The sequence below is a fragment of the Pituophis catenifer genome, unplaced genomic scaffold (genome assembly GCF_029215685.1).
Source record: "Pituophis catenifer annectens isolate HBS135680 unplaced genomic scaffold, rPitCat1.0.hap2 SCAF_6, whole genome shotgun sequence".
Classification (NCBI taxonomy): Eukaryota; Metazoa; Chordata; class Lepidosauria; order Squamata; family Colubridae; genus Pituophis; species Pituophis catenifer.
The window spans coordinates 96,698,898-96,726,247 of NW_027256886.1; the positions used below are offsets into that span (position 1 = coordinate 96,698,898).

General features: G+C 39.6%; 1 protein-coding gene across 2 annotated transcripts; it reads left to right on the forward strand.

Moving 5' to 3' along the window:
- Positions 1 to 256: 256 nt before the first annotated feature.
- On the forward strand, positions 257 to 27,090 carry NOLC1 (nucleolar and coiled-body phosphoprotein 1). 2 transcript variants are annotated; one of them, XM_070945867.1, is made up of 14 exons: positions 257 to 374; positions 2,596 to 2,651; positions 4,955 to 5,076; positions 8,361 to 8,482; positions 10,704 to 10,863; positions 11,840 to 11,955; positions 14,186 to 14,324; positions 14,879 to 15,013; positions 19,448 to 19,537; positions 19,707 to 19,826; positions 22,869 to 23,384; positions 23,951 to 24,057; positions 24,794 to 24,874; positions 26,692 to 27,090. In XM_070945867.1, exons 1-14 carry the CDS (start codon positions 264 to 266, stop codon positions 26,848 to 26,850), a joined length of 2,034 nt encoding a protein of 677 aa, XP_070801968.1. In that variant the 5' UTR covers positions 257 to 263; the 3' UTR covers positions 26,851 to 27,090. The 2 variants fall into 2 exon arrangements, with proteins under 2 accessions (XP_070801968.1, XP_070801969.1); XM_070945868.1 differs by having other exon boundaries at positions 23,229 to 23,384.
- The last annotated feature ends 260 nt before the right edge of the window (positions 27,091 to 27,350 follow it).

Consider the following 27,350-nt stretch of genomic DNA (forward strand, 5'->3'; position numbering starts at 1 on the left):
TAAAGCGGCCAACTTTGAAGGCCTCTGTTATAGACTGACCCCAACAACAGCTTGCCCCTCCCTTCACAGCATTATATGCAGCAGGTTTGGAAAGCAGCGTTTGTTGTCTTCAGAAGCTGCTGCAGATTTTTCCCTTCCGCAACAGGTAGCTCTCACTGTAGTCGCAGAAAAGACTGCACGTAGAAGCGCCACTCCAATTTTATATCTCTAAATGCTCCTCCCACCGAGCATCCGGCGCGGCGCCTGCCTTTTCCGACGATAAGATGGCGGCGGAGCGTGCGGTGCCGAGTGACTTGTTCCCGCTGGTTCTTGCTTTCTTGCGGGAGAACCATTTCGATGGGGCGGCGCGGGCTTTTGGGAAAGCGGCTGGAGCGGTGAGGCCAAGGTGGCGGGCACGCCTGGAAGGGCATCGTCCGACGTGACTGCCGCAGTTTGGGAAGTGCCTTTGGGAGGTCGGCGCGGCTAGGACAGCCAATTGATTGCCGGCAGGGCAGGTGTTCCCAGGGGGGAGTGGGGATGAAGGGAGGCCGGAAGATATTATCGAGGTCGATTGCAGCCTTTAGGGAAGCTTAGATGAAACCTTATGGGAATAGTGTGGCCGCACGTGGCATTTAAAAGAAACGCTGCTACTCAACTATTAGCTATTTGGGGGGGGGATTCCTCAGGATTTAGAGTGTTACACCCCCTCCTCGTCCCCGTGTTATTGCTGTCTCTGAACTGCCCTTGCTTAGGTATAAGCGTGTAGCGAATAACAATACAGGTAGTCCTCAACTTACGATCACAATTGAGCCCAAAATTTCTGTTGCTAAGTGAAACATTTGTTAAGTAAGTTTTGCCCCATTTCACCACTCTTTTTGCCACAGTTGTGAAGGGAATCACTGCAGTTGGTAAATTAGTAACACCGTTGTTATGTGAAACTGGTTTCCCTGTTGACTTTGCTTGTAGAAGGTCGCAAAACGTGATCACATGACCCCGGGACACTGCAGCTATCATAAATATGAGTCAGTTGCCAAGCTTCTGAATTTTGATCAGGTGACCTTGGGGATGTTGCAATGGTTGTATGAAAAACGGTCATACATCACTTTTATCAGAAATGTAACTTTAAGCAATCACTAAATGAACTTGTAAGTCAAGGACTACTTGTACTGCCATTAATACTATATTATATATTACTTGTATATCTTAGTTTATGTATTACTATTATAAGAATCTTAAAAGGCTTTTATAGGAAACAGTATGCACTAAATTGATAAGTTTAGTGTATATTGCATATGCATAAATTTAAACTTTTAAAACAATTTAAATAGAAAACCTAGAAGTAATCTTATTTCTTCAAATAAAGTTTTGAGTGTTACCTTGCTAGATATAATTTCTTTCTACCAGTAATATTACCAATAATAACCAACTAGTTTTGCTGATGCTTTTAGTTTAGTAAACCAAGCAAATTGTATTGTGGTCTCTTTAAAAGCATTTATCAGTGCTTGAAAAACTGGTCGCCTTCAGGTAGCTGAATTGTTTCATTGTTAAATGAAACTTCCGGGTGCGCTTCAAGGTGTTGGTGATCACCTTTAAAGCGCTCCATGGCTTAGGGCCGGGGTACTTACGAGACCGCCTTCTGCCACCAATAGCCTCCCACCGGCCAGTACGCTCACACAGAGCAGGCCTCCTCAGGGTGCCGTCCACCAGACAATGTCGGCTGGCGACCCCCAGGGGGAGAGCCTTCTCTGTGGTGGCGCCCACCCTCTGGAACAACCTCCCCCCAGAGTTACGTACAATAACAGACCTCCGGATTTTTTGTCGGGCCCTGAAAACCCATTTATTTCAACTAGCTGGGCTGGCTTGACTCAAATTTTAAAGTGATTTTAAATTGGAACAGTTTTAATTATGGCCAAGATATTTAATTATTTTAATCAGTTTTTTAGATTTTGTATGTTTTGTATGTATGTCTTGTTTTTACTTTGGCTGTTCACCGCCCTGAGTCCTATATTGGAGAAGGGCGGTATAGAAATTTAAACAAATAAATAAATAAATAAATGTACTACAGCTAGTGCTCAACAACCACAATTGAGCGCAAAATTTATGTTGGTAAGTGAGAAATTTGTTGCTAGTTTTGTTCCATTTTACAACTTTTCTTGCCACATTTGTTAAGTCAATCATTGCAGTTGTTAAATTAGAAACATGGTCATTAAATGAATCTGGCTTCACCCTTAGCTTTGCTTGTCAGAAAATTGCAAAAGGTGATCATATGACCCGAGGACACTGCAACCATCATAAATGTGAGTCAGTTCTCAAGCATCTGAATGTAAATCATGTGACCAGGGGATGCCACCAGTGGTCATAAGTGTGAAAAAATGGTCATAAGTCACTTTTCACTGCCATTGTAACTTCGAACAGTCACTAAGTGAACTGTTTAAGTTGAGAACCATCTGTATTTGTGGGAAGAATGCTTTATGTAACAGCTCTGTACTCATGATATAGGATGTTAGCAAGATGACAGGATTGTAATATTTATCTCTAACCTGAACTTTTCAATCACTGTCAACAATATTATCTTTTTTTTTTCCAATTTTCATTTCCTTCATGATTCTTTTGTAGACTGAGCAAGATCCAAATGCTGCTTCTCTCCTTGATATCTTCAATTATTGGCTAAAGTAAGTAGCTTATCTTCAGGGAAAAGATTATATATTTCTGTTTTAAACAATTTAGCCAGCTAGCTTATTTTTTTAGTGATTTGTCATGAGCTTTAAGTCTTTCTGCTGTGGATGTATGTGAAACTAGTAATTAAAAGGCTGGGAGTCTAAATTAGGGAGGAGCAACATCCAAACTTTGCAGCCTTCAGGGTCCTGCTGTTTGTGATGGCTGGAAGTTGGCAACAGTTTCTCACCAATCCCAGAAAATAGGGAACATGTGTCATTTGTTCTAATACTTATTTCTAATAGACTCTCTGAAACCAGAGAAAAAATTCAAGTGTGAGTTACCCAGTTCATTTTACAATTGGCAGTGAATACAGTGATGTTGCCCCAACTGTGGCATCCTATACGGCTGCCACAGTTGTGGCAAGATCACTTCACAGTAAGCAGATACATGGAATAAAAATTAGCAGAACACGGAACATATTGTGGCTTGGGGTTTAACAGGATTGTGGTTGAATCAAAATTTGGAATTATATGGCTCTTCAGGTTTTGACTACAACGAAGTCCAGATGGGTCTTCCAGAGTGAATAATCCCATTACCTTCTTTGCCTGCAACGGCTGTACTCCTAACTTAGCCTTTGACCTGTTTCTTTCTCCATTTGTCTCAGCCATTTTTTTTCTGATTTTTTCACTGCTACACTATGCTCCCAACCTACACCTAACCCACTCCCAGTGCTGTTTTTTTCCCTGCTGCTACCTTGCTTGAATTCAAGTGAAACAGGAGCAACCTGACTGGCCTATCCACCTTGCTCTTGATTATCCCAGCTCCTTTTCTCAGTATGCTATCACTATCTTGGTATTGCTGCCTCTGCAACACATATCTGGACAAAAAAAATGTGGGTTCTGGGTCCAAACAAAACAGTTGTCCAGGCAAGGGCATGGTATGCTCTATTTACATAATGTTTCAGACATCTTTGTAGTTGAGTAAAATGCATTTGTTACATGACTGTTTGTTCAGTGACTAAGGTTATAAAAGCACTGAACAAATTGTGATTAGGAGAAAATTCAAGAGTTCCAGCCATCCCAGCACTCCTGTGGTCTTGTGATCTGTTGGTTTGGCAACCAGTTTGAATTTATGACATAGCACCCTAGAATCACATTTGTAACCTTCCCTAGAAAGTCAGTGGGGAAGCCAACCAGTAAAGTTGCAAGTTTTTGAATAAATCCCCTCCCACCCATACACTGTCTTCCCAGCCCCTCTGTGCCTCATCATGCTGGTCCTTTTGCACACCCACAGCACTCCTCCAACCCTCACTGCGCCCTCACATACTTTTCATCCACTACACCCTTCATACCTTTGTATGTTCCCCCAAATCTGCATCTCTCATATACCCCCTTGCACACTCTCCCTGATCTGCACTATGCTCTTGCTTACCCTTGTGCACTCTCCCCATTTCTCCCCTCTTCTGAATCCTGTGCATCCTCCTGCTGTGGCATCTAGTGCACTCCCTTGCATCCTCCCAGATCTTTGCCACACCTTTTGCATACCCTTTTGTTTTCTCCCCCACCTGGCAGCAGCCACCTACCTACTTGCTTGCAACTTCCTGCTAGCTTTCCCACTGCCTTTCATTGTGAGAAGCCAGAAGAAAGTTGCCTTGCCGAACAACCATAAGATTCAGTGAAGCAATAATAACCTGATTTGTGCTTTACAACTGCATTGTTTAGAGATAAAAATTCTAGTCCCAATTGTTATAAATTGTGAAGTATATGTGTATAACTTCATGAGATTTAACTGCTAGCAGCTATATGTTATAAAGGCACATATATTTGTAAATAAATGAGACATGCTTCATTTATACTATATAAAGAAGTAAAATTAAGGTTGTGGCAAATTTACTATTAGTTTCCATTTTTATACTAAATTATTCTATACTCCTTTAATATTAATAAACTTTGTTTTTCCAAGAAATATTCATTGTATAGGTTAATAAGATACCAGAAGTAACCACATTATGTCTGCAGGCATTATGAATATTTCAAATGGGCCCTTTGGGATTGTTTTTAATTACAAATTGAGATTAAAAGGCTATAAATATAATCACAGCTTCTTGACTAGTTTAATATTTATGAATATTTAGATGAACGTTTTCATTTTCCCCCAGTTTCTATATTGGAGCATAAGATGATCTCTTTTTCAGTCATTGGATATGCCCAGCTGTGTTTATCTTCACAAACTGGCTCCAATCATATGTCTCCTGAACATTCCAAAGCTTAATATGGAATAATGATTCTTATACATTGTCACTCACCCATCCATTCAGATCACCTATTGCCAAAAAACAGCAAGCATTTGCAAATGGGTCTCCTGTGAAGAAGACAAAGAAAGAATCATCTAGATACAAAACTTCCAGCGAAAATGAAATCCCTCCAGTCAAAAAACAAGGTGAGGCTTGCTGGTTTATGTCTAGTGTAATATTTCATGCTTTTTCAAAGTGGTTTGTTATATTACTGATAAAATGTCTCACGATTTGATTCGCCTTTTGACTCGGAGAATGATGTTTTAGCAGATACTTGTTTACCATAATGAAGGAGTTTTTATCAAGTCTTCCAACTGCCAGAATGCATCCAAACATATTTATTTTAGAACACCCAAATTCAACCACAGTTTCAGTTGAGAAACTGTAGTTATCTTAGATTGAAACCAGATCTAGAAATGCAAGAGAATTTCTTTATGTATGATACTCCGAGAAGCCGTCATTAGCAGACCTATTTAGATAAGCTCCATGTCAGGCCTGTTCCAGCTCAGAACCCTTAAGAAATAAAAACCCTCAATTCCATTTGGTTGAAATGATAGGTTCTTTTACTAGGTTAAGTGGTTGCAGCAAAAGAAAGGCTAGATCTTAAGATTTCTGTGCAAAACATATTTTCCCCCTTCCCCTGGCCCTCCCCCCTTGACTAGACCATCTCCATCTAATTGCATACTGTTTAGATGTTTTGGGAACAGAATGGATGGTTGGATGGTTGGCGGTATGAAGCAGTTTCACATTTTGTTCCCAGGTCGGGTATTTGCTGGTTCTCACACTTCTGGTTTCCGTCAAGGCTCTCACCCTCCTTTCCTCTCATCTCCATTCCATTTTCCCTTCCTTCCCCCCCTCGCACTTTATGACAGGATGCCAGCAAAGCGTAAAAGCTGAAGATGGCAGATCTGACACTCCATCTATGAATGTTCAAGAAAGAGAGCAATCAAAAGTCAAGGAAAGATGCAAACAGACCTAAATACACTCTTCTTAACACCTGTTAACCAGCATCCAAATAAACAAGAGCAATCAAGATTCAGTACCACCTAAAAAGCTATTAAGGAAGGCAATAATAGAATAAGCTACCATATTAAAATATCCAGGAAATCCCACTCCCTCTCCCACCCACATGTTAATAAAACCTAGTTATAAAATGCTTGCAGGAATATTAATGATGTTAGTGAAACCTGGTAAAATGCTTGCAAGAAGAGCAGCATGTCTAGAGAATAATCCATTTTTTTATAGAATACATGGTGTGGGGATTTCTACATACCTTTCTACCACTGTCAATAGGAGAAAGCAAAATGGTTCCACACTGAGATTTGTGCAGCATAGTGGTCTTAAGAGCATGTACAAAATGAAAATTATAAAAAGTTTTCTTCAGAGCTTGAGAATATTTAGAATATTCCACTGGAATTTTTAAGTGAGTTGTAATGTGACAACAAATTTGAAATATGTAATTTCCTGCCATAGGAAATACTGGGAATTCAAAACAAGCTCCGTGTTTCCTCCTGTGATTGGAGGTGTTTTTAGCTGCTTTGACTCTTCCATTGCACTGATAGATAGGACAAAACCATTACTTTTGTGGCTCTTAGGAAGCTTTAAAGAGCCCTTCCCTACCTATGTCAATTGACTGACAAATTCTAGAAAAAACTCTAGTTCAAAATGAAAGACAAGTGTAAACCAAAAAGCCATCTTCATAAGAAATGAGTTCTGGGTGTCTTCATCCATAAGTATAAAACATCCATTTCATGATAAATCGGGTATTCCCTCCTGCATCTGGTGGATATCGCCATGTAGTCTCAGTTTGGGGAACTCCTTGCTGAACTTGTTAAGGAACAAAACAGCACTTGTTACAGCACTTGTCTGCTGAAAGAAGCTTCAGCCAAGATCTATACCTTGTTTGTAATCCTTCACAAAGACTAGACTGCTGTTCTTTACTCTCTGATTACAAAAGAAAGCTCATTCCTTTCTGTTCATTTTTTTCTAATCATTAAAACCACAAATCATTGTATTTTTTCCATTTTATACAAAAAGGGTTTTTGTTCAGTCATAAATGTAGATGTTTTTTCTTTAAGAAAAATTAATTTAGCCGTGTCTACAAATTCCTTCATCCTCACCAACCATTCTTCTGTTAAGTGTTAATTGAACATTTCCACTCTTGAGTATATGGTAGTCTTGCTGCAGTTACATATCATACGAACAAAAGTTTCATCAATTTTTTTCTAGTTGCTTATCCATTAGTCCCCAAAGAAAAGTCTCTGGTTTCAATTGTATTTTAATCTTTAAAATATTCTGAATTAATATATGTATTTGTATCCAAGATTCTTTAGCTTTTTAATACTTCCAAAAAGCCTGATAAAATGTCGCTTTATATTATTTATATTTCCAGTAAAGATTCAAAATATCTTTATACATTCTAGATAATTTCTCTGCTGATAAAAACTAATGATATATCATTTTATAAAAATTCTCTTTAAGATTGTAACATAATGTAACCTTCAATCCTTTCAAACACACATTTTCCCATTGGACCATCTGCATTCTATAGACCAGTGTTGGCAAACCTTTTCAGCACTCAGTGCCGAAATGGGAGCGTGAGTGCACAGGAGCACTGGAAACCAGAAGTGCAGTTTCCCGGCTCACGTGCGCACCCAGGAAGCTGAGCTTCTGGCTTCCGTCATGCGCCGGTCACCTTGTCTTCTGGTTTCTGGTGCGCATGTGCGCGCAAAGACAGCTACTGGCGGTCATGTGCATGCTGGAACCCAGAAGAGCAACGGGTGACGGCTGGCGTGCCCGGAGAGATGGCTCTGCATGCCACTTCCGGCACATGTGCCATAGGTTCGCTATCACTGCTATAGACAGTGTTTTGCCTATCATGTATACAATTTATCATACATTATTTCACTTCTGTCTCATGTCTCAACAAAAATGTATACATTTTAACAATTACATGCTAATCATTAGTATGTAATTCAACCTCAATATTATTTTGTTCAAAGTCAAACATCTTTCTGAGTAGAATCTAAATTTATATTTATTCCATGCTCTTAAGAATAGCACACCTGACATAATGATTTTTAAAATTTACATTTACTTAAACTTTATCATATCATAAATATCTATGCCACCCAAATCTCAAATTGTGACTTCCTAAATCCAATAGCCTCTAACAACACCCAGTCTCATCCAAATTAAACAACAAGCAGCAAAATATAACTTCAAATCTGGTAAGACCGATCCTCTTTTCTTCACATCTTTAATATCTTGTACTTAACTCATGGCTGTTTTCTTTGCCATACCAATTTAGATATATTCATCTGCCATTGTTTAGATGGAACATACTGTATATTGTAGTGTATTCTTGATTTAGATTAGTGGGTGCTGGGATTTATACTGAAATTTTAAATATTATTATTTTAAATTCTAGCTGCAAAACCAGTGACTGTGTACCCAGTACCAATAAAGGCAACTTCAGGCAGTTCTGAGAGCAGCAGTGCTGATAACACTGACTCCACAGACTCTGAGCAAGAAGAGAAGAAACCAGCAAAGGTTTGTTTTTAATTTTCTCAATATCTTTTCCACAGAGAAAACCTGTGGAGTTTGTTTATCATCACTGACCACATTTAAAAACTCATCCAAAGGAAGTAATATAAATTCAAAACATAGAATCAAATAAGATATATGCACAAATCCTGACAATGAAATCATAAAAGTAAAAATTAGCTGCTGTTTGGTCTAGTTTCTGTACTTTAAAATAGTTGATGCAGTAAAGTACCTAACCAATCCTGGTACAGCAAACAGTGCATCTAGACATGACTTATTGCTTCACTAGTTACAACTGAGCATATGCAATGGTGATAAGGAATGTTATTAAGTCTCCCTCCACCAGGTTCAAGGATAGAACATTTTATTGGCTACAACACATCATGTGCCAAACAAGGTCAGTGAGGTTCTTTAATGTAACTTGAGGAAATGAAGCATTATTTTTCCATTGCAAAAACAATGGAGTTTTGAAAGAACAAAGAGGTAATATTTCATTAGCATAGTTTGTTTCTAAAAAGTTATTACTTTTTGTTTTCTTAAAGTTCTGTCTTTTTCCAGTTTATCATTATTCTTTGGCCTTCTGTTTTTATGTATGAGCGGGTAGTTTTGGATTCCCAAGGAATTTGTTTTTGTAATGGGGATAGTTGCTTAATTTAAATCCATATAGCTGAGCCATAAAGCTGAGCTTTATTTTCTTTGTGAAGATGTATTGGAATAAGGCCTTTTAACTTAATCTTCCATATCCTCTTTTAGCGCAAGGTTGTTACAAACATCTTTCTGCATGAGGAAGAAAATATCTTTAAGAAGTAGTTTGGAATAGTGAAGGGAAAGTTCCTGAAGTACAATTTGCAACTTTAGATCTGTCTGCTTGTAGATCAAAGTCAAGAACGTGGTGTTTGGCCTCAGTGATAGCTTTCTCCAGATTTGTGATTGTTAGTACTTGAACTGAAAGAGAAAAGTCAATTGTTATGTTGTTTTTTTAAATATGAGAAATTACATTCATCTACAAGAACAAATAAGGTGATTTTGATAAAATTGGGGTACATTTGTGTGCTTCACAACAGAATTTGGCTTTGAACATTTTACCTGCAGAAGGAACCAGAATGTTATCTTTCTGATATGATTTACATATCTAATTCTCTCATTTATGGCCCTCTGTGCATGAAAGGGATTTGTGGGTGATTGATTTCCAGCGGAAGGTGTATTTAAAGCACTTGATTAATAGTTTTTTTTGGTGATAAAATTTAGCTAATACTCGAAGGCTTTTCTGGACCTGGGACAAATAAATAATAGTGTCACCATCATTGTATAATTGAATTAGGACGGATGGGTGTTAATGCTGAAGAATGAAACTTGTTACAGTTTGAAAATGACAAATGCAGTGAAAATATTTCTTGAAATACATACTCTAAGCTGGCTCAGAGATTTGAGGAGCCTGAGTGGCGTAGGAGGCTAATGCCTCAGGAGCCTGAGTGGCGTAGGAGGCTAATGCCTCCTACTAAGGCAGCATTTAACATCCAGCTGCCTGCAGTTACTGCGAGTTCAATTCTTACCAGACTCAGGGTCTACTCAGCCTTCCATCCTTTCTAAGGTGAGTAAAATGAGGACCCGGTTTGTAGGGGCAATAAGCTGACTTTGTATAAAATATACAAAAGTATGAAGGCTATTGCTTAACGCATTGTAAGCAGTCCTGAGTCTCCGGAGAAGGGCGGCATATAAAAATAAAATAAAATAAAAAAATTATTCTGATTCTTAGTTTTGACAGTTGCTGTTAGGATAGAAAATAATGTGAAGCCAACAAAGTTTGGTACCCCTCACTTCCTGTTATACTCAGATACTTCAAGAGAGTTTTATTATACCCTCAAATTTTAGAGGAGTGAATAAGTTTGAATCAATAATAAGGCTCATCAGATAGCATTTACATTCTGTTATCTAAACACGTGTAAGAAATATTCTGTTGTAAATCATCCTTTACGTTGCAAATGTGCTAGAGAAACATGGATTTCTTGAAACTTTATGGTAATAAGCTTATCTGATATCTAAGACTACAGAGAATAATATTTAGGAATAGTTAGGTGCCTCTTTCAATAACATAGCTCTCCTAAAATGATAGGTGCTAAGTGAGAAGAATAATAGTTTTGAACAAGCTACACCCAACTGCTGTTGAATCTAGATCCATCCTAATTACATTACATTGTTGGACACTGATACTGACCTATCTTGATAGAAGAGAATAGCTCTCCAATCAACCATTCAAAAAACAAAGTCCCAGAAGACATCTAAGAGTTCAAGTTCAGATTCAAGCAGCTCAGAAGATGAAACTCCAAAGCACCAACCACCAAAGTCAGAAGGAGCCCAAAAAGTCATAAAACTGGCTTCTACATCAGGTAACAACTAACTTCAAGCTATAAGTTTATGAGTACCGTATTTTTCGGAGTATAAGACCCCCCCCCCCCCCGAAAAGAGGCTGAAAATTTGGGCATATTTTTTCAGCCCTCACGAGGCGCTAGCGAGTAAAGAAATCTCCATGCTTTGCCTGCTTTTTTCATTGCTTCTCTTTCCAAAGAACAGTTGTGCTTTAGAAGCTGGTTTTTATCCCCAAGCAGCAAACCAGCAAACTAATGTGCTGAAGCTGACCAGACTAAGGATGCTAGCCAGATGAATAACTAGTAGGCAGATTTTTTTTCCTGTTTTCCTCCCCCAAAACTAAGCTGCATCTTTTATTCTGGTGCGTCTTATACTCCGAAAAATATGATAACTCAAGTAATGTATGTAAGGACTAAAGGAGACATGAATGTATTTTTAAAGAGATTTTTCTGTTCCCATTTTATAGAAAATTTAGTCATGTTCTGATATTGAAACGTGTTGAAGAAATCTTAAGAGGGAGGGAAAAATAGGATAATATAAGTTGCTTGTTACTCAGGCTTGCTGCACATCTAGAGAAACAGCAATGCCCTCAGGTTGAAATGGAATAATTAAAAGATAAATTTGGAAGGGAATTTAGTTTTGTTTCATTTATAAGTTCAGTTCCTGCTCAATGTATGAATCCATGTAATATACAAGAGCAAAGTTCTTACTGTTGCTTATTCCTTGTGCTTAATAAGTTGAATTAGTGGTTTACACTGCTAATGATTCATATTTTTAAATATAGAAAATTGATTAATTTCCTTTGAACTTTGGTTGGTTTCACATGTTGCCAAGTAACCTTGGATGCTGTTTTTGGAAATATTTTTATAAAGATATATTACAAAGAGATACTTGTAAAGGAGAGGGAGGACTGTTAAAACTATACAGTATTTAAAGCTGCATATCTGGTTATCTGATGTTTCAATTTAATGGAAACATTTTAATCACAATTGGCAGCAAAACCTACCAAGGTGATGTCCAAAACTACCAATGGCAAGGCAGAGAGTAGTAGCAGCAGTGATGAGTCGAGTAGTAGCGAGGATTCCAGCTCTGAAGAGAATCAGCCTGTCAAAGTAAGTTATGAATCTTTGGTATGATAGCTAAATAGTCATTATTTATTTTTGACAAAGATAGAAAACTAAATATCCTTCTCTTCAGAAAACTTGTAAAGTATAGAAACTGCCAAGAGTTATTTGAAATTGCAGTATCAATAAATTTAATATATAAATAAAACCTCCCTAATTTTTACACATACAGAAAACCTAGTAGGGAGAGTACATTTGTATTGTATATACCATATTTTTTGGAGTATAACACACACCTTTCCCCCCCCTCCCAAAAAAAGAGGGTAAAAATCTGGGTGTGTCTTATACTCCGAATGTAGCCCCACGCAGCTTCTCAAACAGAGGTTTCAAAGGCTGAAAAAAGCATCAGAAAAGAAGCTTCAGAAAAGAAGCCCCCAAACAGAGCTTCAGAAAAAAAGCCCCCAAACAGAGCTTCAGAGGCTCTGTTTTGGAGGCTTTCAGAGACAGGAAAAAAAGTTTTTTCTGAAACAGAGTTTCAGACGTTTCAGAGACACAAAAAAAAGTAAGGCACAGAGCTTACAAACAAGGAACTTGTTGCTAAAATTCACCTCTGGGAACAGCTGATTGGGGATATTCCGGGAGGCCGATGTACCTGCCAATCAGCTTTTTTCTTATTTTCCTCCCCAAAAACTAAGGTGCGTCTTATACTCCGGTGCGTCTTATACTCCGAAAAATATGGTATGTGTGTTCCTACTATACGTGTGTGTTCCTGCATGCATGTATAAAATAGATATTTTGAAGACTCTTCTGAAACTGACTTACAGAATAACAAAATGTTCTGTTACTTTTGTTTAATAGGACATGTTTAATGTCTGAAAACCTGTGCTGCTCTGTTACAATAATAAACCATTTATTCTCTCCTTCTGTTCGCTTCCTGAAAACTACCCAGAATGCTGTCAAATTCAGCATGAAAGAGTGCAATTCAATGCTCAATATTCAAAAAGACACATAATAGACAAATTTCTGCAGCAAAATCAGATTTGATATTGTTGTAAATTGAGCAGCCACAATTTTTAGATAAAAGATCTTCAACATAGAGAATCCTCTTTATGAAGGCTTTTTTTAACCTTTCAATAGTATTGCAATGAAGGAGGTACATAAGTTTGACTTATCAAGATAATGATCCACCACTTTAAATTCCTAACCCTAACTCACTTTAAGTTACCCTCACTTTCAGGCCCTCTAAAACCTTAAGAATAATATAAATGCCAAGCATCTGAATATTGATCAGATGAGCATGAGGTCGTAAGTGTGAAAAACAATTGTGCCATTTTTTTTCAGTGCCTTTGTAACTTTGAACGGTCACTAAATGAACTGTTATAAATTGAGAACTACCTGTATTAGTTTTTTGTATTCGTTATTCCCACTTTATTGGAAAAATATAATCCCAAAACAGTTTATTATAAACTTCCTTTAATAGCTTGTTTCCAATTAATTTTAAAAATTAGTCCTACTAAATGGGCTTTTAATACTCTAAATCTTATATGCTTTACAGTTGCTTTTCATAAAATTTTCATCATCCTAGCCAAACATTTCTCAAAGATACTATTAACAATATTGATTCTAAATATCTTACACAGTACTTTGAGTTTCCATCAGCAGTTAATTGTGGTCTGTGAACACAGTTAATAGAGAATAGTGCCCTTGATGGTACAGGGGTTTAGTGCACCCTGTTACTAACACAGCTGCCTACAATTTCTGCTGGTTCGAATCTCTTCAAGGCTCAAGGTTGACTCAGCCTTCCATCCTTTCTAAGGTAGGTGAAATGAGGACCCAGTTTGTGGGGGCAATAAGCTGACTTTGTATAAAATATATAAAAGAATGAAGGCTATTGCTTAACGCATTGTAAGCCGCCCTGAGTCTCCGGAGAAGGGCGGCATATAAATCAAATTAAAAAAAAAAAGAAAGTGAGGTATCTCCTTAATGGATTCTAAAATTAGGCAGGCAGGGAGAGGAAACGGTTACAATTAACCAAAGGTTAATTTCAGCAGCAAGTGAGGAAGAACTCTGAAAACACTCTTGGGCATTGGGGAACTGCTGATCCCTAATCTTATCCTGTACAATGATATCTTAACAGCTTTCCATGTCTTTGGTTTGGCATTTGTATATAAGCAATGTCTGACTGAATGATGATCATCTTGAAAATGGTGTTTTTTAGATTGATGTTGGGACAATTTTAGTTTTCTTTTTTTCTTTTTTCTTTTTTTTTGTTTATAAGGGTAAACTGAAGAAACTTCCACACTATAAAAACAACACTGCTCAGCCACTTCCGGTTAAAAGCAAGCATGTAAAGAAGAGCAACAGTGAGACTTGTGACAGTTCAGAACATGAAAATCTAGCCTCAAAGCCCAAGCGTGGTGAGTTATTAAAAGAAGCTAGCTTCTTAATTTAGATGAAGATCTAGATAGAAATCTCCTTAAACTTCTGCTTGCTCAGAGGAAGGACCAAAGAATAGTCTTAACAGTCCAACAATACTTAAAAATCAAGTTTGTATTCTAGATTTTTTTTTCATTTTCTGAAGTAATATATTGATAAATGTATGATAAATGTGAACAATTTCATCAGTAGATATCATTTTTCTATTTTCTATTGCTACATTCTATATATGTGTATGCATGTGGGTGTAATATATACAACGCACATACACATATAGGAGGTAGCAATTGACAAGCTAATCCCAAATTGTTTTTTTCCAGAGAAAAAGTTAGAAAATGGGCTTAGTAATGTACAGAGGTCATTCAACAAATGAATAAGAAAGTGTTTAAAAGAAAATGGCAATCGATTTGAACATTTAAAGCAATTTATGTAGTTAAATCATGTACATATGTCTACAAGATCTAACTTTATCCAATATATGTTTTTGTGTGTGGCTGTCCCTCTCTTTCTTCCTCCCTGCTGTCTGTCATTGCAGGAGAGTACTCTGCTGTGCCACCCCCTTTAGCCATAGAATCAAGGAAAGGCAAAGCACACCTCATTAAAAAGACCTTTAAGAAGAAGGGAGAGAATAATGAGAAAAAAGAGCAAGTGTTCACAAAGAGACCATCAAGTATGTTTCATAAATAACTTGTATATAAAGCTGATGAGATGTGCATATTAAAGAGATTCTTTCAAATATATCTTCCTTTTAAAAGCTTGACTTTTGGTAAAGAGTTAAATCTAATCTATGGGAGAGAAATATGACTAATTGGTAGATACCAAAAGTATTAAGTAGTAGTAGATATTCTGGTAGATACATTCTTATTAATGAAGAAAAATTTCCTTTATTTATAGAAGGAATTTCAAATATAGGAAAGGATGCACTACTGTCCATCAGGCAGAAGGAGACATCTGATCCCTGCGATAGATGCAAGGAAGAAGAAAGGCTTTTTTTTGCGTTTTAGGCTCAGGAAAACAATTTTCAGACAATACCTGACAGATCCAATTTGGATCCAATAAATACATCATTTATTAGTCATGTGCAGGTTGAGATTGGACATTAGTAAGGCAAAGAAATATAATGGCTAACAGGCATCTTGGCAGGGCTTTTTGTTATTTGAGCAATTCCATGCAGTATGTGAGAAGACATTGGAGCAATCAGATCATCCTAAATCAGGTCTCCCAAAGCAGTCACCAATCTTCATCAGTCAGAAATTGGAATTTCCAAATCACAGTTGCAAGCTATTAATCATGTTCAGACTGCTAAATGTGCACGTTGAGGTTTGCTTTTTGACTTAGCAGGTGGTGAGAACAGTGCCTTTGTGGTGTGCAAATCATGGGCTTATACTACTTTACTATAAATGTGTCCCTGTGTTCCTCTTTTTAGTGTATCTGAATTTTCCCTAAGTTGTCTTTACCACAACCTGACAATAACCTGATGCCACAAATGGGGATTGACCATCCCCCAAACCCCGCCACTGTCAAAGTGGATCCCGGGCGCTGTGCTGCAATGGAGAGACAGAAAACAGAGCGAGGGGAAGAGGAGCAGGGAGAAGAGTGAAAGTGGCTAAATGAGAAGTGGGGCCATCCCAGCTGGCTGGGCACTGAAGCACTGCTGCGAGAGCAAGAGAGCGATCTAATCCAACTTCTGTGTGAGTGTGAGAGAGAGAGATCCGATCCAACCTCAAAGAGTTAAACCACGACTGGCGGCGGTGTGCACTCTCTCCCTCTGGCCCTCTCTCTGTCTCTCTTACACAAACACACACACACACAGAGGTTTGATTAGATTGCGCTCTCCCTCCCTCCCTCCCTCCCACTGCACAGCCCCACTTTCTCACTGGCCTGCATCGCCCCACATCTCCGTTCTGGAAATGTCAGCCCCCTTTTCTGCCACTTCTCCAACCTGCATTTTGTTCCTCCTTCATATTTTTTTCTACAAAAATCATACTGTAGCTACCGTACCCTCAGCTGTTTAGGAGGAAAACATTTGTGCTCTGGATTTTGAGGCAGAAAAGCGGGGGCGGGGGGGGGACGACAATTTCAAAGGCCCTGGAGAAAAAGAGCAAAGTTTTTCTGTTTGCCATCCAAAACGGGTGCCGAGGCCAACCCTGCGGGAAGTGATCTGCTCAGGGGTGAAATGCTCCCAGTTCGGACCAGATCACCCGATCCAGTAGCAATGGCGACGGGTGGTTCGGAGAACTGGTAGCAAAAATCCCTGTGCGCCCCCACCACCACCACCATGCCCAGCTGAGTCGTACGATCATCAGAGGCTTTTTTTTTTTTTTTTACTTTTAAAAGCATTTTTTCTACAATTTCTTACGCTGAAAAACTGCTTTTAAAAGTAAAAAAAAAAAGCCTCTGATGATTGCGCGGCTCAGCTGGGATCTCCGAGACTTTGAAAGCATTTTCCGGGGAAGAGGTGGTTAAAAAAATGCTTTGAAAAGGCTCTGAGATCAGGCAACACAGCTGGGATCGTCAGGGCCTTTTCAAAGCATTTTTTTAACCACCCCAGAAGAGGTTGCAGAAAAAAATGCTTTAAAAGTCTCTCTGACGATCCCAGCTGAGTTGCCTGATCATCAGAGAGACTTTTCAAAGCATTTTTTAAAAGATCAGGCAGCTCAGCTGGGATCATCAGAGAGACTTTTAAAGCATTTTTTTCTGCAATCTCTTCAGCGGAAGAGGTGGTTAAAAAAAATGCTTTGAAAAGGCTCTGACGATCCCAGCTGTGTTCCTGATGGGCAGAGGCTTTTCAAAGCATTTTTTTGCATTTGCAGAAAAAATGCTTTGAAAAGTTAAAAAAAAAAAAGTTGGCCACGCCTACCCAGTCACATTACCCACCACCACAAAGCCACGCCCACAGAACCGGTAGTAACAAATTTTACATTTCACCCCTGGATCTGATCCTCCACACAAAATCTCAAGGGCTTTGCAGAACCATATGTGAAGGGGAACCTGGCCTTCTTCCCACAGCTCCAGGTGGCCTAGTTTTTCTGGAGCTTAGCGTCCTTCCATACCAGGGCTCTGCAACCTTAAACAATTAAAGAGCCATTTGGACCCATTTCCCACAGAAAACGAAACACTGGGAGCCACAAAACCTGGCTGGGCATGGCCAACTTGACGTCACTCACTCCCACCCAGTCACATGACCCAACCAGCCATGCCTACCCACGTTCTGTGACTCCCGGTGTTTTCTTTTCTATGGGAAACAGGTATCTCCCTGTCTCTCCCTTTCTCCCTCCCTCCCCCTCCCTCCCTCTTATTCTCCCTCTCTCTCATTTTTCTTCCTCTATCTTTATCTCCCTCTCTCATCTCTTTCTCGCTCATCTCTTTCTCTCTCTCCCTCTCATCTCTCTCTCTCTTTCTCCTCCTCTCATCTTTCTCCCCCTCTTCCTCCCTCTCTTCCTCCTTCCCTCATCTCTCTCTCTCCCTCTCTCATTTGTTTCCCTCTCTTTCCCCCTCTTATTCTTTCCCTCCATCATTCTCTCAGTCTTTTGCTTTTTTCCTCCCTGCCTCTGCTTTCTCTCCTTCCTCCTTTTGTTAAATAAATAAATACTGCTTTCTGAGCTCTACTAGTTGGTTGCTGAAGCAATAGGAAACAGATAGTACCAACTCTGTCAGATCTCAAACGAAGGGAAAAAATCATAGAGAGAGGTGATCCTCTTTGCCTCTCACCTCCACTTGTGGCTGTCTCTGCTTCTCTTTTTCTCCCCTTTTCTCTCCTCTCTCTCTCTCACTCTCTTGAGCGCGCGCACATTCCCAAGCAGGATACCCTCCTGAGCTGGGATCATGGTGGGGACGACGACTCGCCCTCCTGCTGCTGCCACTGCGTAGTCAGGTGAATAGTGGGCCACGCTGTGCAGTGCTGGAAAGCCCGTGCTGCGCAGGGGGCAGCACAGGCTGTGAAGTATCCTTCGTGGGGAGCTCAGCGCTAGCCATGGTCCCCTTCGTGTCACCTCAGGAAGGAGGGGAATGGGTAAGAGCAGCTGCCACCGCCAGATACAGAAAGGGTAGAGCTCCGGCTATCCCCTGCGCTAGGAGCGCTTCAGCTGTGTAGCTTTCAGAGAGGCTTGTGCCTTCTCGAGGCAGAGAGCATGTCGCGTGACCTGGTTGGCAGTGAGCCACTGGAGAAGGGTCAAAGAGCCGCATGCATCCATTCCATATGAAGGAGGAACACAACACCGGTTGGAGAAGCGGCAGAAAAGGAGGCTGCCATTTCCAGAACGGAGATGTGGAGCGATGCAGGCCGGTGAGAAAGTGGGGACCAGTTATCGTTGCACAGTGGAAGGAAGGGAGCAAGTGAGCAAGCGAGAGACAGAGAGAGTGATCCAATCCAACCTCTGTGTGTATATGCTTCCTGCTTGATTGTGGCTGAGCAAGCAGAAGAAGTGGGCTGGCAGCCATGTGGGCTCCTGCTGGACAGTACTGCTGTTGCGAGGCAGGTGTTGGGGCATGGGTGGGATGACTGCAGGGATCTTGAGGTGCAAGTGTGTGGGGCACCTCCAACCCCCTCACCTCGCCTTGTGGCCGGTGCGCTGCTTGGCTCCTGCTTGGTTAAAATGTTGGGACATCGGCTTGGCTGCAACAGTCCTAAGGTGCACAGGTGCGGGGCACGTGGGGCACCTCCACCCCCTTCACCACCAACCTTACCTGACCTTGTGGCAGCTGCACCAGTGTGCTAAGCAACAAGGCGGTGGGATGGAGTGGGTGGGTCTTAACTAGGGCTTATTTTTGGGGTAGGGCTTATATTAGACACAGACATGGAAAATTGAGCTAGGTCTTATTTTCCGGGAAACACAGTATGTTATGTTCATAAGAAGATACTTTGCATTAACAACACATAATCCCTAAATGTTATAGTTAATTTAGCATAAATAGTGCAGATAGTCCTTATTCAATCTATAAAAAGTATTTGCAGTTATTTCTGCTGAAGACAACTTTAGTTTTAGGTTGCAGTAGTACCTGTAGAGGTCTCTACATGATCCCAGCTTGAGAGCATATCTATGAATTCTTATTATTTTGGAATTGTCACAGGGAATATAATGAAACCTTTATATTTTTTCTCTAGCTGAAGGGTCTGTGATTAAAAAAGCATTTTCCCCCAAATCTCTTCCTGTTTCTATCCAAAAAGGAAATACTTCTTCAGGGAGTGATTCAGGTTAGTACCGTGTCATATAATATGTGATTTCTCTATTAGGAAGTTGTATAGTGTTGATAGTTATAAGCAGCCAAGTACAAAATGCTGTCAGTACTATATAATCTTCCAACATTTTTGAGGTAAAATTAAATATGCCAGTATAAATGAAAGCTATGCCTGTTTTATTTAGATTCTAGTTCTGAAGAAGAAAAGAAAGTTTTGGTCAAATGCTCTGCCAAAGCCGTTTCAGCAAATGGTGCTACTAAATCAGTTCCATCCAAGAAAGTGAGCAGCTCCTCTGATACTTCAGGTACTGTGGATAACATGGTAAATCAATTGTTTTCCATTTTAATATTTTGTATTCTTTCATTGTAGAGCAGGAATTTTGCTTAGTCTTCAGTTATTTACAGAAACACAACATAAAAAATCTATAATTAATATTTTTCTCACATTGCATGCTTACAGTACCAAAATTTAAATTTAAAATACACCATAAGTAAGTAATAAAGTATTATGAATTGTTAAAACAAGCTACTTAGGCAGAGGTTTGTCCTCCGAGCTTGCTGCTTGGCTCTCAGATATTTCATTACCAAACTAGGTAAGATCTTCAGCAGGGTTTTGGGTGAAGTGGCTTGTTCATTTATATAGATCCTGGGTGGTCAGTTCATCTTGTGACTGGTTGAATCACAAGGCTGAATGAATCACAAGACTGATTCTGGTCTTGTGACTTCTGACTGGTTGCTGTGAGGCGTGAAATTTAACTGGTGAGGGTGGTTGATTCTGTCGTTGGTGGTTTGAATGGTCCGCTTCCTTATTATTTTGTACGCTGGTTCTAAGTCAATGTGTTTGTTGATGGACCCATTGGTAGAATATCAGGCTTTGAAAAGCTCGTGTGCTTGATGGGTTTTGGTGTGGCCGATGACTTCAGCTTTGTCCCAGTCAAACAGGTATTGTTTGTTGTCGATGTGACTAGCAATCAGGGACTTTGCGTTTGACAGCCTACTGGTGGTGGTCATGGATTCTGGATTTTAACTGTCGTCCTGCCTGCCCCCTGTAGAACTGGTTACAATTGTTGCAACTGATTTTGTATATTAGGTTGGTGCTGTCTTCCTTCCGTCTTTGACCTTTATAAGTTTCTTCTGAGTGTAAACGTGGGTTTGAGGGCTATTGTTATTCCTAGGGGTTGCGGTAGCCTGGCAGCCATTTCTGATGTGCCTTTGATGTATGGCAAGACCTGGTGCTGTGCTGTGCTGTGCTGTGCTGTGCTTTTCTGTGTGACTTTCTGGGGTTTGGATGTTATGCATCACAGTATAAAATTCCTGCGGTAGCCATTGCAGAGAAAAATGTTGAAGAAGTATTTCTCCTCTGCTTTTCTTGGGGATTTGGTGCTGCAGTGTGTTCTGGCTGTCTTGAAGAGGTCTGGACACGGGGGGGTTTTTGTGTGTGCCGGGGGTGGTTGCTGGAAAAGTTGAGGATTTGGTTTGTGTGCAGGGATTTCTGGTATACACAGGTGGTCATTTCACCATTTTTATGTCTCCTTATGTCCATGTCAAGGAAGCAGAGATGTTCATCCTTTTCTTCCTTGCATGTAACGTTGATGCCAGTAAACACGTTGTTGAGCAGGCAATATTGTAAGGTCTGGCTTCTCCTCCTCGTTCAAGAAAGACTCTTGAAACTTTGGCATTTCAAAAGGAACCCTTTTATTGAACTGGAGTGATAGCAAGATGAAAGAAAAGCAGACTCTGAATTCCCTCAGGCAATACAGTTAGGATAAAGAAATTAGAAACCCTTCCCTTCAGCCCAATATGGATTCAGCCAATCTGCAGGTGTGGAAATGTTATTGTAACGGCCGTCCTGAGAACCTGATAAGGGAACTTTCTGTCTTTTCTAGTTTAGATCGTTTCAGGATGATGAATGTGTTGTCCATGTAGCAGTCCCAAAGTTTAGGTTGGTTGGATGGTTGGCAGGACAGTGTATTTGAGTTTCTTCATAACTGCCTCTGCTATGAGGCCGGATACATGTGATCCCATGGGTATGCCTTCTATCTGCTTGTAGATCTTGCTGTTGAGCTTGAAATGTATTGTCAGGCACATCTGTGGATATAGACAGTGTTTTCTGGGGGTGTTTTTGTCTCAGGTTATGGATGTTTGTTTGGCCAGGTTGATGTTGATGGAGGTGAACAGAGCAGTGACATTGAAGGAGACCATCATTGCTTCGATGTTTATTTTGATGTTTTTGATTAGTTGAAGGAATTGTTCAGGGTTCATTGGAAACTGTCAAACCATCAACGAGGTGACAAAGTTTTTTTTGTAGTGCTTTCACTAGTTTGTAGGTCGGTGCTCCAGGGAGTGCTACAATGGGGCGTAGGAGAATTCCATTTTTGTGCATCTTGGGGAGTCTAGAACTTTGATATTGTGGACTCCTTGTGGTTGCAGATATTTCCTTTCTGTGGAAGTTATTTGCTTTGCTTTTTCCATCTTCATCGGGCTGTTTTTCATTTTGTTTTAATATTGTATTTGATGCTGGTGTTGTGCAGTAGGTCCTCAGTTTTGTTGATGTAGCAGTTTTGTTCATTATGATGGTGCATCTGCTTTTGTCTGTTGGCAGGATGACAATGCTTTTCTCCTTTTTCAGGTTTTTAGTGCTTGCCGTTCTTGGTTGAGACCTGTTGTGTCTGTTCCTCTGGATGTTGGGGATGGTCTTCTGTCTGATGTCTTCCTGCATCTCATGATCGAGGTTGTTGGTTTTTAGTATGGATTCTAGGTTAGCAAGAAGTCAACCAGGTGCACATTTTGTAGTTGAAATTGAGGCCATGTGTGAGTATAGTTTTCTCCTCTTTTGATAGCGCTCTGTTGGATAGGTTTTTGATCCATGAGTCAGAGTTGTCGTCTTGTGTTGTGGGGTGATCTTGGCAATTTTCTTTTGCAGGGTGTTGCATTTTTGGGTCTGGAGTTTGTTGGATATTTTATTGATGGCATGTTCTAACTTGTTTGTGAGATCTTGTCCAATTGCGGTGAGGCATTGTTTTTTGTTCATTGATGGTGTGTTGGTATTTTATTACGCAGTTGTGTGCACCAGTGATCATGAATTTAAGCATTTTGCATCCATTTTGGAGGGCCAGGTTCCATGTTTGTGAGTAGTTAATAGGTAATCTATAGTGCGTGCTTTTTGGTAGCGTTTTCTTGCAGAGGCATTTATGGAGGAAGTGTAGTTGTTTGAGGGTTGACAATTGATAAGTATTGTTCTGAATCTGTACTTTCCTCCACGTAAAAAAAATCTAAACTTTAAAAATAGTGAGAATAAGTTGCCGTGCAATCAGATTAGTTTTTCCGTTGCTGTTTTTTCTTCCTAGATTCTGATTGTTCTGACAGTATTCCTGAGAAATTTGCAGTTAGGACAGGCATAAAGAAAGTGAAGAAACCTCTTGGAGTGCTGGCAAAGAAAGTAGAAAGTAGCTTTGAAGATAAGAAAGTTCATAAAATAAAAAGCACAAAGGCTGTCAAAACAACACCCAAATCCAGCACCCCTGTCTCTAAACCAAAGAGTTCTGAGTCAAGCAGCTCAAGCAGTGAAGAACAGACTCAGCCATCCCAGAAAGCAACTAGCAAACTCTCAGTGGGTAGCAATTTGATCATTAGCAAGCAAGCCCCAGCTGAGATCAGGACCTCTTCTGAGAATTCCACTGATGAATTTAAAATATCTGAAAAAACAGAAAGAAAAAGGGGACAAAATAACTGCAAAACAGCAAAAAAAGTGCTAAAAACCTCAGCCAACTTTGTGGGCAAAACATCTGCATCAAAGACTCCAACATCTGAAGTACTGAATTCCACAAACAGTAGTAGTTCTGATGAAGAGGCCACAAAGGAAGGTTAGTAATTTTTCCTGAGGGAAGTATTAAATAGAATGGAGCTAGTTTGAAAATAATACCAAATCGGATATAATAAGGTAAAGGAAAAAAATGTGATGGAATGTGCACCTAGTAGGTTACAAGGTTTAATTTGGCAAGATTCTGCTTGTTAGGAGTAAGTAATAGAAGGATTGCAGTCATTTGGATCTTGCTGTGTCATCTTTGGGCTTGGTTCTGATACCATATTTAATATGATAGGTGAACATCATCCCTGTCTGTCAAGGAAGACTTTTTAGTGGCTCACAGCATGCTACAGCATCATTTTAACCATAGCTTAATCATACTTTGGCTTGGACAGCATCAAGTTATAAACCACACTGGATTATTTTGCTTAGTATGTTGTACATATCCAGATATTGGGTGAATCAGTTCCTGCCAATTAGAGATATTTTAAATAACTATTTCATACCTGAATATATAGCACAAATGAAACTTTCCTGCTCCACAAGCTGTGTATTGATTAGATTACTACTTACTTAGAATGAGAGGGTTTTGTGGAAGCTTACTATTCCTGTAAAATGTAATAGGTTTATCCAAAAAAAAGCGGAAAAGGAAAGATGAACTAGAGTTGGAGACCCCAGACATCAAGAAGATGAAAGCCAGAAGTCCTCATACATTCCCAAAATCAAAGCGGGTAAGGATTGAGAAAAAGGATTTTATTATTTTATTTATTTTACCTTATTTATTAAACGCATTGGCTATCACAGGGTAACTCCTTCATAACTGCAAAAGCTGAATTTCAATTGTGGGTTACAAGGTTTTTTGAAAGAAAGTATTATGACATGGGTGATCTTATATCTCTGGTTTAAATGTTTGGTGACTCTAAAAAACAATTTCTCAACTAGAAAAGCTCTTAAGTTGCCATTTTGAAGGATTTGGTCAGAAATCAGATATATCATAGGCAAGTAATCCTCAAGTTACAATTGCAGTTGGAGTGACATTGCTGTCACTAAGCAATGAGGCTGTGAAGTATGATATCATGTGACGACATTTAGTGATGCCTCGCAGACCCAGTTGTCACAATCCAAGATGTGTGAGTCATTAAGTGGAGAGAGCAAGGTAATAAATAGGGGTACTGGGGAAGGAAAAGGAGGCTCAACACAGGATACATGTGAGTTTGTGGGAGAAGGTGCTTGGTTGAGCATAGAGTATATGTGATCACAAGCAGACCAAGAAAAGAAGGCTCTGGGTTGCATGCATTCTTATATCCAAGTAGAATGCCACAATTGATCATAAGTGCAAGATTCTTTTGTTCATGTGACCATGGGGATGCTGAAGTGGCAAGAACTTGAAGGACTGGTCATAAATCAATTTTGTTTAGCACCTGGAATGATATCATGAGGACTATTTGTATCTTTTTTCTTCTGCAGCAATCCAGTCCTTTTCGCAGAATAAGAACAGAAGAAATAGAAATAGATGTGCGAGTAGCTAACAATTCCTTTGATGCCAAGGTAGGGATAGGCATTCTTCATGCAGTAATCTCTACAAAATAGAGACTACCTGGACAAACTATAAAAAAATTGCATTATTTGCTATGTATGTGTTTATGTGTGTGCTTCAGGGTTGAAATGCTACTGGTTTGGACCGGTTCAGCTGAACTGGTAGTAAAAAATTCTACTGGTTCGCCAAACCGGTAGTAAAAAATGTAAAAAAAAAAAAAAGTTCCGACGATCAGCTGAGCGATGCACAATCATTGGAAGTTTTTTTTTTTTTTTTTTACTTTTTAGACATTTTTTTTTACTACTGGCTCAGGCGAATAGGTACCGTATTTTCCGGCGTATAAGACGACTGGGCGTATAAGACGATCCCCGGCTTTTCCTGTTAAAATATAGGGTTTGGGCTATACTCGCCATATAAGACTACCCCTCTTCCAATGCACACCAAATAAAAATTAAAAAACAACTGGCTCACCCACAATGTAAAAGCAGCTGTGCTAGACCCAAAATGGCCCCTGCAACAAGCAGGAACCTCACATAGCCACAAAAAGCCCAAAAAACCAACTTTCACACTTTACACACACAAAATTCCACATAAACTTTGTGAGATTTTGTGTGTTTGTGTAGTTAAGAGTGAAACACTACAGAAACACACTAAATCTCAGAAAGCTGCACAAATATTATTTTATTTTATTTTATTATTATTTTTATATGAAAACTAAATTTAAAACTTCCTAAACTTTAAATGGCTAGGTCTAAAAAAGAACAACTAAAAAAAACCCAATTAACTATTTTTTTTAAAGCTCCCAAAGGGGAAAAAAAACTTACCCAATAGAACAGGGGTCTCCAACCTTGGCAACTTTAAGACTTGTAGACTTCAACTCCCAGAATTTCTCAGCCAGCTTTGTTTTGCTGGCTGAGGAATTCTGGGAGTTGAAGTCCACAACTCCCTGCCTGCTTGATTGCAGGCAGGGAGTGGCTTGCTGATGGAATGGATTCAGGCAAGCAAAGCAAGGCAAGCGTTGCGACTAGCAGCTAAGGTAAGCAAGCTGGAGGGGGAAAACTTTTTTCCTTTTACATGGCTCTGGCGATCCAAGCTGCGTTGCCTGATTAGCAGGCAACTCAGCTGGGATCGTCAGAGCTTGGATCGCCAGAGCCATGTAAAAGGAAAAAAGTTTTTTCCTTCTCCATGGCTCTGGCGATTCTAGCTGAGTTGCCTAATTAGCAGGCTAAACTGGGATCGTCAGAGCTTGGATCGCCAGAGCCATTTAAGGCTCGTCAGCCTGGTTACAGGAGAATGACACCTGGCGTATAAGACGACCCCCGACTTTTGAGAAGATTTTCATGTGTTAAAAAGTTGTCTTATACGCCGGAAAATACGGTAGTCAAAAATGCTTTTAAAAGGTTAAAAAAAAGGTTCCGATGATCGCGCAGCACAGCTTTGATTGTTGGAGCCTTTTTTTTTTTTACCTTTTAAAAGCATTTTTTAACTACCTATTCACCCGAATAGTAGTAAAAAAATGCTTTTAAAAAGTTTTTTAAAAGGTTCCCACACGCGCTACAGCTGATCACCGCCCTCCACGCGCTGTTCTACTTACCTTCCCAAGACTGCTTTTAGTGCACATTGCGCACGTGCAGCTCGCATTTGATGCACATTGCGCATGCGCGGCCAGCAAACCAGTAGTAAACCGGTTCAGATTTCACCACTGGTTTGTGTATTTATTGCAACCTACACTCATAGACTCTGGACAGTTTATAAATACAAAGTGACAAAAACCATTTATGCTTAATGTTTTGTGGCTAAAGATCATCAATTCTCTCATCTTTCCCAGAAAGGAGCTGTAGGTGACTGGGGTGAAAAAGCAAATGATGTTCTGAAATTTACAAAAGGTAAATCCTTCCGACATGAGAAGACAAAGAAGAAAAGGGGAAGTTATTGTGGTGGTACTATCTCTACCCAGATAAATTCCATCAAATTTGAAAGTGACTAAACTACTACCATATTGGGAACGGGATCCCAATTAATTAATGAAATGTCATGGATATCTCTTCTACAACCTGTTGTCTTCATTTCTGATGGGAGGATTGTTGCCAGTTTTCTATGTGATAATGTGACTCTTAATGGAGGTATGGAATTGAGTCCTTTGGATTTCTCAGAAGTTTCTAACTTTGCATCATTTTATGTTACAGCACACTTGATAACATGATAAATAAACATACCTTATTTGTAATTCTTACTCTTCCTCTGATGCTCATATATATGGCAGGGATCAAATGTATCTTGCCATTTGATGATGCATACTGTGTCCTTAAATTTTAAATTCCTCCTGGAAATAAAACCAACTGTTCTTCATTAAGAACAATTTCCAAACCCTAGTATATGGCATGATTCTTGCCTCTGAGAATCACTGCTTTCCCAAACTCGTTGTTATAGAGTTCAACACAGAAAAATCTAAAATAATTGTCAAGATTTGATTTTCACATTATGTTT